We start from the raw sequence: 20575 nt of genomic DNA on the forward strand, positions 1-20575 counted from the left end.
TATTTACATCTTTCCTGTAGGTAGGTGACCAAAACTGAATGCTCCAAATTAGACCTCACCAAAGTCTTATTCAACATAACACCCCAGCTGCTGTACTCAGTACTTCGATTTATTAGGGCCAATGTACCAAAAGCTCTATTTATGACTGTTTCTACCTGTGATGTCTCTTCCCTCTGTTCTGCTGCATTCCTCAGTGTTCTACTGTTCGCCATGTAAGACCTACCCTGGTTGGTGTTCCAAAAGTGCAACATTTCATACTTTTTTGTGCGTTAAATTCCTGCTATTCAGAATGCTAAAGCAACTGGAGCATTTGTCAAACAACTAACTCTCAGTTGTTTTGATAATCAATGTCCACATCTCTAGAAAACCTAAATGCATGTAACACTCCACCTGCCTCAAAGTTGCTTTTATGATCAATGATCACCCTGCTTATTTGAATGCAGTTCTCTTATATTTTATATTTAAAAAATGCTCTAAGAAGGGAAAAAATGAAATATGAAGGCAGACTAACCAATAATATAAAGCAGGACACCAAAACTTTTTTTTAATCAGTTATATAAAGAGTAAAAGGGAGGTGAGAGTTGATATTGGACCACTGAACAATGATGTTAGTGAGGTAGTAATGGGAGACAAATAAATGGCAGATAACTCAGAGTAGTTTGCATCAGTCTTCACTGTGGAAGACACAAGCAGTGTGCCAGAGGTCTGTGAGTGTCAGGGAGCAGGAGTGAGTCCATTGCTACTACAAAGGATATGTCACCTGGACCAGATGGACTACATCCCAGAGTCTTGAGAGAGGTTGCTGAAGTGGTTATGGTTGCATTGGTCATGATCTTTCAAGAGTCACTTGATTCTGGCATTGTCCTGGAGGACTGGGACTCTTTAAGAAGGGAGGAAGGCAAAAGAGGGAATTATAGGCCAGTTTGCTTAACCTCAGTGGGAAAGTATTGGAGTCTATTATTAAGCATGAGGTTTGGGCTACCTGGAGACTAATGATAAAATAGGTTAAAGTCAGCATGGCTTCTGTAAAAGGAAATATTGGTTGACAAATCTGTCAGAGTTCTTCAAAGAAGTAACAAGTAGGGGATCAAAGGAGAGGCAGTGGATGGCATTTTCTTTAATTTTCAGAAGGCATTTGATAAGGTACCACGCATGAGGCTGCATAACAAGATAAAATCTCATGGCATTACAGAAAAGATTGGCATGGATTGTGGAATGCCTTTTCTGGTTGGCTGCCAGTGACTAGTGGTGTTCCTTGGGTCAGTTTTGGGACCGCTACTTTTTACATTATTTGTCAGTGATTTATATAATGGAATTGATGGCTTCGTGGCAAAGATGATACGAATATAAGTGGAGTGGTGGGTAGTACTGAGGAAGCAATGTGATTGCAACAGAACTTAGATAAATTGGAAGAATGGGCAGAAAAGTGGCAGATGGAATACAGTGCCGGGAAACGTATGATAATGCATTTTGGTAAAAGGAATAATAGTGCATGCTATTATCTAAATGGGCAGAAAATTCAAACATCACAGGTGCAGAGGGACTTCAGGAGTCCTCATTTAAGACTCCCAGAAGGTTAATTTACTGGTTGAGTCTGTGGTAAAGAAGGCAAATGCAATGTTGGCATTCATTTCAAGGGGAATAGAATATGAAAACAAGGAGATAAAGCTGAGGTTTTATAAGACACTGGTCAGGTAGCACTTGGAGTATTTTCAACAGCTTTGGGGCCCATATCTCAGAAAGGATGTGTTGTCATTGGAGAGAGTCCAGAGGAGTTTCACAAGAATGATTCTGGGAATGAAGGGGTTAACATATGAGGAGCATTTGGCAGCTTTGGGCTGGTACTCACTGGAATTTAGAAGAATGCTGGGGGGTGGGCAGGATTTCATTGAAACCTACTGAATGTTGAAAGGACTAGATAAGGTGGATGTGCAGTGGATATTTCCTATAGTGGGGGTATCCCGAACTAGATGGCACAGCCTCAGAATTGAGGGGAGACCTTTTAGAACTGAGGTAAGGAGAAATTTTTTTAGCCAGAGTATAGTGAATCTGTGGAATGCTCTGCCACAGATGTTGGACGCCAAATCTGTGGGTATATTTAAGGCAGAAGTTGATAGTTTTTGATTGGTCAGGGCATCAAAGGATATGGTGAGAAGGCAGGTGTATGGGGTTGAATAGAATCTGGGATCAGCCATGATGGAATGGCAGAGTAGACTCGATGGACTGAATGGCCTAGTTCTTGCACCTATGTCTTACGGTCTTACAATACTCCCTAGCTCATGCACTGAAACAGAAACAAAAAAAGCAACTTTTTCATCTCAGTACATTTTCTCTCCCCTTCTCCTCTGATCTTCATAGATTATTGAGGCCATCCACCAAGTCTTCAGTGTCCTTCCATACTCTCTTTTCTTCTTCTGTCCTGTTCTGTTTTCTCTGTAATGCTCAGCAATATTACCCCTATCCTTCGCTCTCAATGTCAGTTCTCTAACTCCTTGTCCCTTCTTCCATTTCTACTGAATCCAACTAAACACTCTTAGATTTTCACTTTTCAAGGCATTACCTTTATCAAGTACACTTTTGCCAGAAAACTTGTCCCAGTCCACACTTTCACTTTTATGGATCATTTCTGATACCATCAGAATTGGCCTTTCTCCAAGTTAGAATTTCAACCAGTGGACTGCACCTATTTATGTGCATATTTACTTTGAAACTAATGGCATTGTGATCACTAGATGCAAAGTGTTGCCCTACACAAACTTCTGTCACCTGACCTGCCTCATTCCCGTGGTAACAGATCAAGTATCGCACGCACTCTCATTCAGACCTCTGCGTACTGATTAAGGAAACTTTCCTGAACACATTTAACTACCTGCCTGTAGTTCCTATCTGTCACCTCCTTATTCTCCTGTATGAGTAGAAGATTATCAAGTTGCAGCTCCAGTTCCTTAATATGTTCTCTCAGGAGCTGCACTTCAGTGCACCTGGTACAGATGTGTTTATTTGAGAAACTAGAGGTCTCGTAGACTTACCACATCGATTATAAAACACTGCCTCTGGAGCCATTGTCACTACACCACTGTGCCCTAACAGATGAGGAATGAACAAAAAAGAAGAGAAGGAGATAAACTTAATAGATACTTCATCTTGCCCAAGCCTGATCTTGGCTAGGCCTGATGAGCCAAAGCCACTCAAAGCACTCTGACCTTTAAAAGAACAGTCATTCCACTTGCACTTGTTTTATTTTTATTTGCCCATTCTAATTGAATCCCTTTCGCTGATTGGCCGAAGCTCTGCCTTTTAATTCTTGACCATGGACCTGATTGAAAAGGTAGCTCTATTTACGCACTCCCTCTAGTTGATTGGTTGAAGCTCAGGATGATACATGATTTAACTGAATGTCAGATGAGATGTGAGGGCCCATATTGCTTGTATTCCTGTGGAACTGTTTAGCCCGATTTGGAGTTAATACTAAAAATTCAGAGTTCCTACTTTCAGTATTAAATGACTGAGATTCTAGGTTCATTTCCAATGTATCATTTTATCATTTAGACAATTTCCTTCTGATTCACTTAACATTTTTTTTATATAAATGAAAGGATGCAACAATTCATTACATTTAAGGAAGACTAAGCCATATTTGCATCGAATCTAGCATAGTTTTACCTCAGTGCATTTTTTTTCATACTTGTAATCCTGGGTTTAAATTAACACACCGATGTCGACCATTTGATGCCTTGATGTGAAAATTGTTGAGATAATGTTTGCATTAGTTTTTCTTGTAGCGACAAATGAGATTAAGGCTGTAATTCATTATGGAGTACTGTTGACGTTTATTGCCTAAGCTTCAGTTTCACAGTGGACTCTATTGAAACTGCTTGATTGGGTTACTGTTATGTTGCCAGCGATAAATTAACCCATAAGTCACCTATCTTTCTGGCAATATATCATCATATTAACGCAATAAACTATTCTGATTTCCATGTTGATGTTGAAGGAAGTGCCCAAAAGATATGAGCATTTCCAGTATATAATTTCTATTATTTATTGGAAATGTTAATACATTTTGCATCCTTTCTCTGGTTTACTGTCTCACACTGATTACAGGTGACCCCGGTTTTTTGAACGTTCGCTTTACGACAGCTTGCTGTTATGAAAGACCTACACTAGTACTTGATTTTGCTAACCAAAGAAGATTTTCGCTTTATACGTGTGTTTACCCTGAGAAAGACTACCATGACTGTGAAGCCTTGTGCAGGCAGTTGCGTGCGCATGCATGTACGTGCATACACATGTATGTGCACATGTGTGTACGTGCTGATTTTTTTTTCTGCAAATCAACTTCAGCTCGCTGTCTGCCCGATTTTGATAAGTGAAACTACACCGTGCATACAATACAGGCAGTCCCCGAGTTACAAACGTCCGACTTAAGGACAACTCGTACTTACGAACCGAGGAAGGAGAATGCCGTCCGCCATTTTAAGTTGGATTGTGACGCCGTCCACCATTTTAAGTCGGATCGTGACGCCGTCCGCCATTTTAAGTCATTGCCATTGACACTGTGTTGAGTGTTTAATTTTGTATTTGGCTTAAATTGTTCTTAGTAAGATTGACCCTGACCCCGCCCCCCACCCCCCCACCTCCGTTCCGGTTAGCTGGTGGTGCAGTGAGATCAGCGCCAGGCTGGAGAACGGAGGTTCGCGAGTTCGATCCAGTGACAGACTGCTCCCGTGCCGGGTTGATATCGATCCAGTGACTCACGTACCATCTGTGCTGGGTTGATTTTGAGCTCACAACTTGACCACTTAAAAAAAAACACAGCCACCTCCAGTTTAAATTCCCACGTGGAATATTGTGGAGGATCAAATACCCAAACCCAGCACAGCTCCCACTTGTCCCATTTGGCCTGTCTCAGTGCGGTGGTCCTTAGGACCCAACGGACCTTGGGAGCCGGTGCAGCTCGGGATCCGCCGCCTGCAGTGTTTCTGTTCCATTGATGGGAAGTGATCACGATTGAAAATAATATAGAAATAATAAAGCGTTTGGAAAGAGGTGAAACACCATCGGTCATTGGAAAAGCGTTAGGCTTCAGTCGGTCAACGATCGGAACAATTTTAAAGGATAAAGTGAGAATAATGGAACATTTGAAAGGCCCTGCTCCGATGAAAGCTACAATTATTACCAAGCAACGCAATGGTTTAGTAATTGGAATACTGTTACATACCCCGTAACTGGGTTACTTACCAGCAAAGATAGAGAGGTCCGTTGAAGTCTGATGGTACTATTTTTAACAGTATTTATTGATAAAATACACAAAAATAATATCAATGCAAACATACAGATAATATACATCGGCAATACTAAATCTAAAAGTGCGGGTATAATAATAATCAATAAGAAATAGCTCTATCGTTGTCTAGGGGATAATGTATTGTCCGATGGAAATATAAAAGTCACTCAAGTTCATTCAAGCTGCAGCTTTTGGTTGGAGAGAGAGACGAGGTTTTTAGAACTTGCCCGGTTTTCCGTTTTATGATGTCGATCCTTCAAAATGGCGTCGGTGGTGATCTCTTCCTTAGTTAAGCCGCCTTCCATGGTAGGGCCTCAATCCCGGGGCAACGGGAAAGGACACATGTGGGCCCTCCACTGGCTATTGCTATTAAACGCTTTCACGGAACTCCTAGCGTTTCTCCTGGTGCGTGTCAAGGGCTGTTCCCCAGTCTCTCTTTTATCCTGACTCACAGGGTCTCAGATGTCAATCAGGGTGGAATGATGCCATCCCCCCAACCAGCCCACATTGCCTGAGGGCTTTCCATGAAGTACAGTACTCAATACACAATTCCGTCTCCAAAAGACAATGACCTGTTCCGTGGCTTTGTATCGCTGGGGCCAGGACATTCCAAACGTCTCTCTCTCATTTCCTGGATCTCCTGCCCTGACTTAATAGCGATCTTGCGATTCTCAAAGGGGGGGGGGCACAGGCGTAACAATACATACATTTCTTAAGTGTTTTATATGCATAGAAAGGTAAAATATATACTTATATACTAAGACAAACGTTTGACTGAGGCTAAATAATACCGGATGTACTTGTTCCAACGTACGCACAAATCCAACTTAAAGACAGACTCAGGAACGGAATTCGTACGTAACCCAAGGACTGCCTGTACTTCTACTTTACATAGGCTGTATATTTATCATATCATTCCTGCTTTTACTATATGTTCGTGTTATTTTAGGGTCTATGTGTTATTTGGTATGATTTGGTAGGTTATTTTTTGGGTCTGGGAACGCTCAAATTTTTTCCCCATATAAATTAATGGTAATTGCTTCTTTGCTTTACGACATTTCGGCTTACAAACGGTTTCATAAGAACGCCCCACCTTCGGATAGCGGGGAAAACCTGTATTGGTTATTATCCTAAAGGTATCTTACTGCTGTGGAAGACATTAACAGTATGCCAGAAATTCAAGAGTATTGGGGGAGAAGTGATTGTTGGTGTAATTACTAAAGAGAAGGTGCTTGGGAAGCTGAAGGGTCTGAAGGTAGATCAGTCACCTGAATCAGATAGACTACACCCCAGGGTTCTGAAAGAGGCTGCTGAAGAGATTGTAGAGGCATTAGTCATGATCTTTATAGAATCACTAGAGTCTAAAGTGTTTCCGGAGGATTGGAAAACTGCAAATGTTACTCCACACGTTTTGAAAGGAGGGAGGCAGAAGAAAAGACCAGTTAGCCTGACTTCAGTGGTTAGAAAGATGGAATCCATTATTAAGGATGAGGTTTTGGGGTGCTTGGAGGCATATGATGAAATACGGCAAAGTCAGCATAGTTTCCTTAAGGGAAAATATTGCCTGACATGTGTTGGAATGTGTTGGAAATAACAGGCAAGGTAGACAAAGGAGAGTTAGTGAATGTTGTTTCTTTGGATTTTCAGAGGGCCTTTGACAAAGTGTGACGTATGAAGTTGCTTAACAAGGTAAGAGCCCATAGTATTACAGCAAAGATACTTAATGGATAGATGTAAGCCTGGCCTGCTGCGTTCCAGCAGCATTTTGTGTGTGTTACATGGATAGATGATTGGCTTACTGACAGGTGGGAATAAAGGGGGCCTTTTCTGGTAGGCTGCCGGTGACTAGTGGTGTTTTGCAGGGATCAGTGTTAAAACTGCTTCTTTTCACGTTATTTGTCATTGATTTAGATGGCAGAATTGATGGCATTATGGTCAAGTTTGCAGATGATACAAAGGGGTAGGGGTAGGTAGTTTAATGGAAGCAGGGAATCTGCAGAAGGACTGAGACTGATTGGGAGAATGGACGAAGAAGTGGCTGATGGAGTATTGCTGTAGGGAAGTGTATGGGCATGAACATTGGTATAAGGAATAAAGGTGTAAACTATTTTCTAAATGGGGAGAAAATTTTAAAACTCGGAAGCGTGAAGGGATTTTGGAGACCTTGTGCAGGATTCCCTATAGGTTAACTTGTGGGTTGAGTCAGTGGTCAGGAAGGCAAATGGAATGTTAGCATTCATTTTGAGAGAATTAGAGTATAAGAGCAAAGATTTAATGCTGAGTCTTTTATAAGGCCTTGGTCAGACTGCACTTAGAGTATTGTGAGTAGTTTTGGGCCCTTATCTAGGAAAATATGAGCTGGCATTGGAAAGGATCCAGAGGAGGTTCACAAGAAAGATTCTGGGAGTGAAAGGGTTAACATATGAGCCTGTACTCACTGGAGTTTAGAAGAATGAAGGGTGGGGGGGGGAGTCTTATGAAATTTATTGCAACTTTTTGAATATTGAAGGGCCTAGGTAGAGTGGATGTTTCCTACAGTGGGGGTGTCTAGGATCAGAGGGCACATCCTCATAATAGAGGGATGTCCATTTAGAACAGAGATGAGAACGAATTTCTTTAGTTAGAGAGAAGTGAATCTGTTGAATTCGTTGCCACAGATAGCTGTGGAAGCCAAGTCATTGAGTATATTTACAGCAGAGGTTGGTAAGTTCTTAATTAATCAGGTCGGTAAAGGTTACAGGGAGTAAGCAGGAGAATGGGAATGAGAGGGATAATAAATCAGTCATGATGGAATGGAGCAGACTTGATGGGCCGAGTGGTCTAATTCTGCACCTGTGTCTTTATAGTCTTATGACCTAATGTGCTTTTCCACAAAGCCTACTGTCCAGCTGCAAAACCACAGTAGAAAGCTCTTCATTGAATGTCTGCAGATCATGTGATCTGATGATATCCATTGACTTCAGAGGGTAGTAAAATATTATATTATACTGTGGCTTAGGCTATAAATTGTTACAGTTTTTAAGTGTGGAGCTGCAAAGGGTTCCTGCAGGTTTGTAATCAGTACAGACCTAAAGAATGCAAGCCTTTCTCCATTGCTGATAACAAGTAACCAAGTTGCACTAAACTGCAGCAGGAACTAGTTAATTCATATAATATTAATCCCTGTATAGTGGAATATTGATGGCATTAGTTGAAATGCTTCTGTACTCAATGAAGACTGATTACTTCAAAGGCAGTCCCATTCAAGAATATCTGAAAAGGAAAAAAAAGAAGAAAACAAAGATACGCACAAGAAATTTAATTATATTTCTGGTTCAATTCCCAAAGTGCCGTCAATAAAATCTGCCAGATGTTTGAACTGACCAACTTAAGCTTTTCCAGGGCATGCATAGTATGTATTTTCTGGGCTTTAGTATCAAATCAAGATGAACAATTATCAGTGAGTCAATCTGTTGTTTCACTCTCTACCCTGCCAAAAATGTAATAAACTAGTTCCATGGTACATTCTCATGAAGATATAGCCAAGATAACAAATATATCTGTAATTCTTACAATTTGCTTCCTGGCAATAAAACAAAATAATTTTACAGAACAGAAGGAAGCCATTTGGTTTATTGCACCTAAATCTCTGTAAAAGACAATTTCTGTTGCTGTGCTTTTTCCACAGACTCTTATAATGTATTCCTTTTTTAAAATGTTTAACTAATTTTATAGTTGCCATGAGTTTCTTGTAGGATCTTCTATATCCTGATAACTGTATAAATACAGTGGCATGCAAAAGTTTAGGCACTCAGGGTCAAAATTTCTGTTACTGTGAATAGCTAAGCGAGTAAAAGATTACCTGATTTCCAAACGGCATAAGGTTGAACATGACACATTTCTTTAATATTTTAAGCACGATTACTTTTTTATTTCTATCTTTGACAGTTTCAAAATAACTAAAAAGGAAAAGGGCCTGAAGCAAAAGTTTGGGCACCCCTGCATGGTCAATACTTAGCAACACCCCTTTTGGCAAGTATCACAGCTTGTAAACACTTTCTGTAGCCAGCTAAGAGTCTTTCAATTCCTGTTTGGGGGATTTTCTCCCATTCTTCCTTGCAAAAAGCTTCTAGTTCTGTGAGATTCTAGGGCCGTTGTGCATGCACTGCTCTTTTGAGGTCTATCCACAGATTTTCAATGATGTTTAGGTCAGGGGGCTGAGAGGGCCATGGCAAAACCTTGAGCTTGCGCCTCTTGAGGTAGTCCATTGTGGATTTTGAGGTGTGTTTAGGATCATTATCCTGTTGTAGAAGTCATCCTCTTTTCATCTTCAGCTTTTTTTTTTCACAGACGTTGTGATGTTTGCTTCCAGAATTTGCTGGTATTTAATTGAATTCATTCTTCCCTCTACCAATGAAATGTATCCTGTGCCACTGGCTGCAACACAAGCCCAAAGCATGATCAATCCACCCCTGTGCTTAACAGTTGGAGAGGTGTTCTTTTCATGAAATTCTGCACCCTTTTTTCTCCAAACATACCTTTGCTCATTGCAGTCAAAAAGTTCTATTTTAACTTCATCAGTCCACAGGACTTGTTTCCAAAATGCATCAGGCTTGTTTAGATGTTCCTTTACAAACTTCTGATGCTGAATTTTGTGGTGAGGATGCAGGAAAGGTTTTCTTCTGATGACTCTTCCACGAAGATCATATTTGTGCAGGTGTCACTGCACAGTAGAACAGTGGACCACCACTCCAGAGTCTGCTAAATCTTCCTGAAAGTCTTTTGCAGTCAAACAGGGGTTTTGATTTGCCTTTCTAGCAATCCTACGAACAGTTCTCTCAGAAAGTTTTCTTGGTCTTCCAGACCTCAACTTGACCTCTACTGTTCCGGTTAACTGCCATTTCTTAATTACATTACGAGCTGAGGAAACAGCTACCTATTTCCCTATTTTAGCATGGTTTTTTAATATAGTTTTTAGAATCATGAATATTATTGGTGCACAATATTTATTGCTTGCTCTCAATTGTTTCATGGACATTAAGGATCAATAAGAACAGCAGCAATTTGCAGTTAAGTAACAGTTAATAACACATTGCGAAGTTATTTCACTAGAGCGTGATCAAAAAAAATGAAGCATAAAATAAATTTAAGGCATCTGACCAGTTGAATTGAATTAACTTTATTACTTACGTCCTTCATATACATGAGATAGGTTAGGGGAGAATTTTAAAGAAACAGAAAGAGGTAGACAGGTGGGAGGTTTAAGGGGAAGTTCTAAAGCTTCATTAACTGAAGGAATGGCTACTTATGTAATTATTTGCTATATTAAAGATGAGAATAAGCTCAACGTGGGTAAATTTAAAGGCTTTGTGTTGGAGGAGGTTACAGGTGCAGGAGGGATGTGGCACAAAGGAATTTACATAGAAACACAGAAAACCTACAGTGCAATACAGGCCCTTCAGCCCACAATGCTGTGCTGAACATGTGCTCACTTAGAAATTACCTGAGGTTAGCCATATCCCTGTATTTTTCTAAGCTCCATGTACCTGTCCAGGAGTCTCTTAATAGAAATATAGAAAATCTACAGCACAATACAGGCCCTTCGGACCACAATACTGTGCCGAGTGTGCTGAAATGTAAGCCTAATTATGTGTTGAATGTTCTTCATGTTGGTAGGGACAAGTCAACCTTGGAAAAAACTTACACCAGTGGATATTGTCAGTGAGCATTATAGAAATTGTTTTCCATAGGAACATTGTAACACAGAATCAGAATCGGGTTTATTATAACCGGCATGTGACGTGAAGTCTGTTAACTTAGCAGCAGCAGTTTGGTGTAATACATACATAGAAGGGAAAAAATAATAATAATTAATAAATAAATAGATTGCAGTATATGTATATTGAATAGATTAAAAATTGTGCTAAAAACAGAAATACTATATATTTAAAAGGTGAGGTAGTAGCCAAGGGTTCAATGTCCATTTAGGAATCGGATGGCAGAGGGGAAGAGGCTGTTCCTGAATTGCTGTGTGTGTGCTTTCGGGCTTCTGTACCTCCCATCTGATGGTAACAGTGAGACAAGCGCATGCTCTGGGTGCTGGAGGTCCTTACTAATGGACACTATCTTTTTGAGGCATTGCTACTTGAAGATTTCCTGGATACCTTGTAGGGCTAGTACCCAAGATGGAGCTGACTAAATTTACAACTCTCTGCAGCTTCTTTTGGTCCTGTGCAGTAATCCCCACCCCATCATAGCAGACAGTGTTGCAGCCTGTCAGAATGCTCTCCACCGTACATTTATAGAAGTTTTTGAGGGTATTTGTTGACATGTCAAATTTCTTTAAACTCTAATGAAGTATAGCCGCTGTCTTTCTGCCTCGATATGTTGGGACCAGGTTAGATCCTCAGAGATCTTGACACCCAGGAACTTGAAAATGCTCACTCTCCCCAGCTTTAGTTATGAGGCCCTGGGGATCAATGTTTCAAGTGTACATTCAAGTAGTTCTTAAATTCTTTGAGGCTTTCTGCCTCTGCCACCATTTCAGCAAGCAAATTTCCAGACTCGAATCACTCTCTGAGTAAAAGTAAAATGTTCTCATATCCTCTCTAATCTTTCTATCAATTAGTTTAAATCTATTCCCCCAAATCTAACTACTCTGCGAAGGAAATAAGTCTGTTTTAGTTGCTCCCTTAGGCCCTTCATAATTTTAATCCTTGGTGTTCTTTCGTGTGATGATGAACAGTCAGAGGTCCTGGTCCCTTTAGGTACCAATGAAATGGTTAAGAAGAGTGAAAAGGCACTGCAAAGTAAGTTCAGACAATTAGGTGCTAAGTTAATGAATAGGACCCCCAGGGTTGCGACCTCAGGATTACTACCCATGCCATGTGCTAGTGAATATTATACAGTTTAATATGTGACTAAGTATGTAGGAGGGAGGGCAAAAGATTTTTGGATCATTTGGCTCTCTTCCAGGAAAGGTGGGACCTGCACAAAGGGACATTTTGCACCTGAACTGGAGGGAGACTAATATCATAGCAGGAAAGTTTGTTGATGCTACACGCTGGGATTTAAACTAGAGTTGCAGGAAAATGGGAACCAGAGGGGGTGGTGTAGCTCTGTTGGTAAAAAAAATGAAATCAAATCATAAGATGGAAGTGACATTGGGTTGGAATGTGTTGAATCATTGTGGATAGAACAAAAGAACTGCAAGGGTAAAAAGACCCTGATGGGAGTTGTATACAGACCCCAATGGGATTTGTATATAGACCCCCAAATAGTAGTAAGGATGTGGTCTATAAATTACAACTGACAATTGAAATTGCATGCCAAAAGGGGAAAGTTATAATAGTCATGGGGGATTTCAATATGCAAGTAGATTGGGAAAATCAGGTTGGTGCTGGATTCCAAGAGCTAGAGTTTCTAGAATGCCTACAAGATGGCTTTTTAGAGCAGTTTGTGGTTGAGCCACTAGGGGATCTGCTATTCTTAACTGAGTGTTGTGCAATGAATTAGAATGATTAGAGAGCTTAAGGTAAAAGAACCCTCAGGGGAAGGTGATCATAATATGATCAAATTCACCCTGAACTTTGAGAAGGAGAAGATAAAGTCGGATGTATCAGTATTACAGTGGAGTGAAGGGAATTACAGAATCATGAGAAAGGAGTTGGCCAGAATTGATTGGAAAAGAACACTGGCAGGGATGAAGGTGGAGCAACAATGGCTGGAATTTCTGGAAACAATTTGGAAGGTGCAAGATATATATATTCCAAAGAAGAAGTAGTATTCTAAAGGCAGGATGACACAACCGTGGTTGACAGGAGAAGTCAAAGCCAACATAAAAACCAAAAAGAGGGAATATAATAGAGAAAAAAAAATAGAAAGTTAGAGAATTGGAAAGCTTTTAAAAGCCAACTGAAGGCAACTAAAAAGTCAATAAAAAGATAAACATGGAGGATGAAAGTAAGCTAGTCAATAATATATAAGAGGATACCAATAGCTTCTTCAGATACATAAAATGTTAAAGAGAGGCGAGAGTGGACATTGGAGAGATGGAACACAATGCTGGAGAGGTAGTAATGGGGGACAAGGAAATGGTGGATGAACTGAATAAGTATTTTATAAGACCATAAGACATGGGAGCAGAATTAGGGCATTCAGCCCATTGAGTCTGTTCTGCCATTCCATCATGGTGGATCCTGGATTCCACTCAACCCCATACACCTGCTTTCTCACCATATTCTTTGATGTCCTAACTGATCAGTAAAGGATCAACTTCTGACTTAAATATACTCAGGTATTTGGCCTCCACCGCAGTCTGTGGCCAAGCATTCCACAGATTTACTACTCTCTGGATTAAAAAAAATTCCTCCTTACCTCTGTTCTAAAGGGCTGGCCCCCTTAATTTTGAGGCTGTGCGTTCTCGTTCTGGATACCCCACCATACGAAACATCTTCTCCCCATCCATCCTATCTTGTCTTTTCATGGGACCTAAAATTGGGTTGGTTTCAGTGAGGTCCCCGTCCCCTCGCATTTTTTAAAATTCCAGTGAGTATAGGCCCAAAGCTGCATAACGCTTCTCACATGTTAACCCCTTCATTCCCAGAATAATCCTTGTAAACCTGCTCTGGATTCTCTCCAATGACAACACATCCTTTCTGAGATATGGGGCCCAAAACTTTTGCAAATACTCCAAGTGCAGCCTGACTAGTGTCTTATAAAACCTCAGCATTATCTCATTGCTTTTATATTCGATTCCTCCTGAAATAAATGCCAACATTGCATTTGCCTTCTTTACTACAGAATCAACCTGTAAATAAACCTTCTAGGTTAATTGCACGAGGACTCATATGACTCTCTGCACCTCTGATGTTTGAACCTTCTCCCCATTTATATAATAGTTCGCACTATTGTTCCTTTTACCAAAATGCATACAGTTCCCAACACTGTATTCTACTTGCCACCTTTCTGTCATTCTTCCAATTTGTTGAAGTCCTCCTGCAATCATATTGCTTCCTCAGCACTACCTACCCCTCCATCTACCTTCATATCATATGCAAACTTTGCCACAAAACCATCAATTCCATTATCTAAATCATTGACAAGCAGTGTGAAAAGCTGCAGTCTTCACTGTGGAAAACACTGGGAGTATGATGGTAGTTCCAGGTGTCTGGGGTCATGAAGTATGTGAAGTTACTATTACTAGAGAGAAGGATCTTGGGAAAACTGAAAGGTCTGAAGGGAGTTAAGTCCCATGATGGTGTATACCCCAGGGTTCTGAAAGAGATGGCTAAAGAGATTGTGGAGACATTACTAATGATCTTTCAAAAATCACTAGATTCTGGAATGGTTCCGGAAGACAGGAAAATTGAGAATATCACTCCACTCTTCAAAAAGGGGAAGAGGCAGATAAAGTATAGGTCAGTTAGCCTGACCTCAGTGGCTGGGAAGATGTTGGAGTTGATAGTTAAGGATGTGATCTTAGGGTACATGGAGGCACATGATAAAAAAGGCTGTTATCAGCATGGTTTCCTCAGGGGAAAATATTGCCTAACAAATCTATTGGAATTCTTTGAAGAAATAACATGCTAGATCGGCAAATGAGAATCAGTGGATATTGTGTAATTGGATTTGCAGAAGGCCTTTGACAAGGTGCCACACATGAGGCTGCTTAACAAACTACGAGCCCATGGTATTACAGGAAATATTCTAGCATGGATAAAGCAGAGGCTGATTTGCAGGAAGCAAAGAGTGGGAATAAAGAGAGCCTTTTTCTGGTTGGCTGTCAGTGATTAGTGGTATTCCACAAGGGTCTGTGTTGGGACTGATTCTTTTTACATTATATGTCAATAGTTTGTATGATGGAATTGATGGCTTTGTTGCAAGGTTTGCAGATGATGTGAAGTTAGGTGGAGAGGCAGATAGTTTTGAGGAAGTAGAGAGGCCACAGAAGGACTTAGATTAGGAGAATGGGCAAATAAGTGGTAGATGGAAAGTGGTCATGCACTTTGGTAGAAGAAATGAAAGAGTTGTCTATCTTTTAAATGGAGAGAAAATTTTAAAAAACTGAGGCGTGAAGGGACTTGGGATTCCTTGTGCAGGGTTCCCTAAAAGTTAGTTTGCAGGTTGAATCTATGGTTAGGAAGGTTAGTGCGATGCTTGCATTCATTTCAAGAGCACTAGAGTATAAAAGCAAGGATGTACTGTTGAGACTTTATAAAGCACTGGTGAGGGTTCATTTGGAGTATTGTGAGCAGTTTTGGACTCCTTATCTTAGAAAGGATGTGCTGAAACTGCAGAGGGTTCAAAGGAGGTTCACAAAATTGATTCCAGGATTGAACATCTTATTGTGTGAAAAGCATTTGATGGCTCTCGCTCTGTATTAACTAGAATTCAAATGAATGAGGGGTGACTTGATTGAAACCTACCGAATGGTGAAAGGCCTTGACAGAGTGGATGAGAAGACTATGTCTCATACGGTGGGAGAGGCCACAACCAGAGGACATCAGAATGGAGATGAGGAGGAATTTCATTAGCCACAGAGTGGTGTATTTGTGGATTTCTTTGTCACAGGCATCTGTGGGGGCCAAGTGTTTATGTGTATTTAAGGCAAGGTTGACAGATTCTTGATTGGTCAGTGGATGAAGGAATATGGGGAGAAGGCAGGAGATTGGGGCTGAGAGGAAATTTGGATCAGTCATGATGAAATGGTAGAGCAGACTTGATGGGCCAAATGACCTAATTCTGCTCCTATATCTTGGTTTTATACACTTTAATTTCCTCTTAGCCTTCACTGTTCCAAAGAAAACAACAATGTCTATTCATCCTTTCTATCCGGCAAAAATTATGTAGTTTTGGGACATCTTCTTAATTCTCTGTACTTTTTTCAGTGTAGTCATATCATTCTGGTGTTGTTGTGCTTGGATCTGTGTGTATTACTTGAGCAGTAGCCCACCATTGTGTTGTAGAAAGCTCCAACATGACTCCCAGGCTTGTATATTTGGGTCTCTGCTGGTAAAGTAAATCATCCTATATATAATTTTAAATTACCTTATTGACCTGTTCTTCTTCCTTTAGTAATCTGTGGGCATCAATTCTTTCTGTTCTTCCAAAGCTACAATATTATTTCACTTTTTTGTGTATTCTTTTGACTTTTTGCTCTTCCCTAAAAGTGCACTATGTTACTACTAAGTGTATCTAGGCCATGTACAGTGTTATATTTGTTTGTTTCACACAATCTCCCTTTCTTTGCCTTATATCCCCTCTGAGCACTTTATCATTCAAGGTACTCTGAAATTTTTATGGAGCGTGTTTATTTTGAATGTATTAATTTCCCTTTTAAATATCTCCCTTTTAGCTTAAAGTAATTGCATCAAAGATTAAAAGTACATTTATTATTCAAGTATGTATACAACCCTGAGATTCGTCTTCCTGTAGACTGCCACAAAACAAAGAATGTGGAGCGCCCAATGCACAAAAGAAAAGAACAAATTGTGCAAAGGCAAGAAATGAGCGAATAACATGCAGAATATTAAACATCAAACCCCAGAGTCCTTGAAACAGTATAGGAATGTTTAGTTTAGTTCAGTTCACTTTAGTGCTGTGTTGTTTGTTGACTGCAGGCTGCAGAGCCAGTCCGCCCTGATGAAAACCATGCAAAATGCAATTAAAAAATAGTACTAACCAGAAGTGAGTAATACATCTAACATGAACTGCAGTCCTCTAAAAATCAGTCCACGCCACAAACTGCACTGATCAAACTTTGCCCAATACCCAAGATTCTTGCACCTTCCTCTGTCAGCAGCAAGTGAGAGGAAGACTGGGTGAAATACAGGCAGACAGAGTTTCAAAAATTGAGACGGCACTCAACACTCATGCATCTTCTGCTCTCCGCCTCATTGATTTCAATCTTGCTTGACTCTTTAATTGGCGACTTATTTGAGAATCGGAGCTGATCATCCATTCACTCTCCACCATTTGGTACACTCTGTTCTCAACCTTGCTCTCAACTATTTTGAATTCCCTTGGAAACAGCAAAGACACCAGATTGCTCAGTCAACCCCAAAAAATTTATTAAAATGTAAATTACAGGTTCCAATCACAAGCAGATTAATAGTGGAGGTATATTTGAAAGAAAAAGGTGAAGAAGAGGTGGTTTTGTGAACTGTCTGCGGGGTGTCATTGTTAGCCATCTTGCAAGACTGTTTTGGCTAAATCATTTCAAAGAAAAGTAACCCTGCTATTACTCTTCTCAGCAATTTTATCTCCGTACTTTCTGATCAATATGCTACATCAAATTGATCATTATTTTAAAGCAGCTGCTCCATTGATATTCTCTTCGTAAGCCTAGCTTTGTAATATATTTGTTCCAGTAAGAATAATTCTACTTTTCTCCATTGGTACTTCATATTATAATGTGTTGATATCAAAGAATTTACCATATCTCCTCTATCTCCTGGCATATCTTGTGTTGAAAACTCACTATGAGGTGATGTATGTGTGGTTCCTTGTTAGTGTAGCCAGTGAGCATATTATTCTTATGTTGTATTTTAAGCCTCTGATGGCATTATAGTAGTTGCATGTAATGTTATCTCCAGACTTTGGAGGAAGAACGTTTGATGACTCTGGCCCTGTATTCGCTAGAGTTTAGAAGAATAAGGGGGAGTCTCATTGAGGCTGACAGGTTCTTGGATTAGTCAGGGTGTCAAATGTTATGGGGAGAAGTCAGGAGAATGGGGTTGAGAGGGTTAATAAATCATCCATGATGGAATGGCAGAGCAGACTTGTTGGGCCAAGTGACCTAATTCTACTCTGTTGTCTTGTGGTGAAGGTTAATTGTAATATTTCTTTAGTTATCCCAGCACAGGTGAGCTCAGGTTAAATTTTGAACCCTAAAGGTTTTGTATCTATTCATGCATTTGGCATTAAATGTGAGTTATTATGTGACTTTGAATCCTCACTTTCATTAGAAATTATGTAAAAGGTGTAACAGTGTTTCTAATAGGGACGAATATCTCATCACACAGATTAAATATTGTTCAAAAAAACTGAAAAATCTTCACTTTTCAGATGTAGTAACAAGTAACTGGAAGCGCATGTTCAAGTACTTTTGGACATTAAAGCTCAGCAAACTTTTAACTGCAGCATTTTCACCGCAATCTGTTAAATTTAGGCTGTGGGCAACAATTGTTCAGTAAAAATACTTATTTTTCTTAGGATGAATATAGCAAAAGTAATAATGCAAAATATTTTGTTTACAAAATATCTTGTTCAATCTTCATCGACTTTTCCGCAAGCATAGTGTCTGTGTGGAAGTAAAGTGCAGGGTAAATGAGTAGGATTGACTTGAATTCAGGAACTTCAGCTTGACTTTCAAGAGTAGAATAATTTAAAACTTGTAAAGTTAGATTTGGAATTTATTGTGAACAAAATTTTAATTTTGCAAATACATGCATAGAATAATGTAACATAATCAAAGATGTTGAAATTTCAGAAATAAATTCTTGGGAATTAATTTGAATAGATGAGTTCTGTTAGTTCTTCCATTAATTTCTGAATTGAAACTTAGATGGCTGCATTGTAAATGAAAATATGTTCTGTGTTATGACGAGGAATAATATGAGATAAAGATGAAGGGATTTATCTTGAATTAATTTGAATTTGACATCGGTCTGTTTGTATCTTCAGCTCCACCTCATTATAGAAGTTAAGGCAACTCAGGTCAAGTCTATTGTCATTTCGATAAACTGCTGGTACAGCACACAGTAAAAATGAAACAACTTTCTTCCAGGACCCTGGTGCTACATGAAAACAATGTAATAAAGTAGCAATAGCTTTTTATTTTTTCTTTCAACAGATCCACGCTCTTGTTGAAAGTTTGAAGCTCTCGATCACAGACCAACAACTTCCTATGCTTATCCGCATAATCCAACTTGGAATTGCCCTTTACTATGGTGAAATTTGCTCTTATAAAGATGCTGATGCGGAGGAAACAGGTCCAAATATAAAGGAGCCATGCATTTCTCAAGTGGGTAAGTACAAATCTTATTACAGAGAGAGTTGATTTATTTTTAATCAAGCTAAAGGACATACCCAGTTTTGGAACAAACCAGTCAGGCTGCTGCTTCATCAGCTTAAAGCCAAACATATGTCTGTTTATAATGATATGTGATGCTGTGTACTCTGCAGAATGTATCAGTTCAATTTCCTCAGGCTTCTTCTCGAAAAATCTCCCACAAGTTCCATCTGCTAAGATGAAATAGGACGTCAGATGTGTGTGAACACCACCAGCTTCAATTTGTACCCTGATCTTATTAGAACACAGATGGCATGGTCACTTACTATTGTCTGGATAAAAATTCTGGAATTTATATCCTTGCAGCCCTGGGAGAGCAAGAGCTTCACATGAGTATCATGGTTCCAGAAGAGAATCTCCCTCCAGTACCTCCAGTGCACCATCCAGTGCTTTGCCAGTGATTCCCACAGTATGAAAAGTATTAAAACAAGTTTCTGGTTGCAACATTAAGTATCCAGTATTCATAGTCATTGCTTTAGTGATATAAGTAAATTGGCACACATGCATTTGTAGTTGCTTTTATAACAAGACATCATAAATTGCAAACTGGATTATGGTATGTCAACATACATGAAAAGTTTAAACAACAGACACAAAATGCCGGTGGAACGCAGCAGGCCAGTCAGCATCTATAGGAAGAAGTACAGTCGACGTTTCGGGCCGAGACGTTGACTGTACTTCTTCCTATAGATGCTCCCTGGCCTGCTGCATTCCACCAGCATTTTGTGTGTGTTGTTTGAATTTCCAGCATCTGCAGATTTCCTTGGGTTTGCGTTTTAAAAAGTTTAAATGTTAATTTTGGGTTGACGGGATAGGGATCTGCTTCTCCATGTTTTCTGATGATATACGGATGGCATTGTATGCTGAATAGATGGAAGCATAAAGTTACAGAAAGCTGATAGAAGTTAATACCCATTTCAGATGTCAACTTAGGTATAGCTCATATATATGGGCAAGTGTTTGGGAGACTGGCAATATGAATTTCATAGCTGCAGGGGCTGCAGGCATGCTCTGTTGTTTGGGAACTCAGTTGCCAGAATCAGACTCAGAATCAGGTTTACTATCACTGGCATGTAACATGCAAAAACAGAAATACTGTATATTAAAATAAGTAAGGAAGTGTCCAATGCTTCAATGCCCATTTAGGAATCGGATGGTAGAGAGGAAGAGGCTGTTCCTGAATCACTGAGTGTGTGCCTTCAGGCTTTTTTACCTCCTACCTGATGGTAACAGTG

The 20575-nt window shown here is 39.8% G+C and overlaps 1 protein-coding gene across 11 annotated transcripts in view; it reads left to right on the forward strand.

Annotated features, from left to right (window-relative positions):
* LOC140728102 (intermembrane lipid transfer protein VPS13B-like) overlaps positions 1–20575 on the forward strand; it is a 1021046-nt gene that overhangs the window by 85132 nt on the left and 915339 nt on the right. For all 11 annotated transcript variants that reach the window (XR_012099001.1, XR_012099002.1, XR_012099004.1 and 8 more), the window contains exon 7: positions 19122–19296. Coding sequence is in view for 8 of the 11 variants with exons in the window: in XM_073046336.1 (XP_072902437.1) it covers positions 19122–19296 (175 nt within the window). In the remaining 3 variants the exon portion in view is untranslated. The remainder of the gene's footprint in view (positions 1–19121; positions 19297–20575) is intronic.

This window comes from Hemitrygon akajei, chromosome 1 (assembly GCF_048418815.1).
Source record: "Hemitrygon akajei chromosome 1, sHemAka1.3, whole genome shotgun sequence".
NCBI lineage: Eukaryota > Metazoa > Chordata > Chondrichthyes > Myliobatiformes > Dasyatidae > Hemitrygon > Hemitrygon akajei.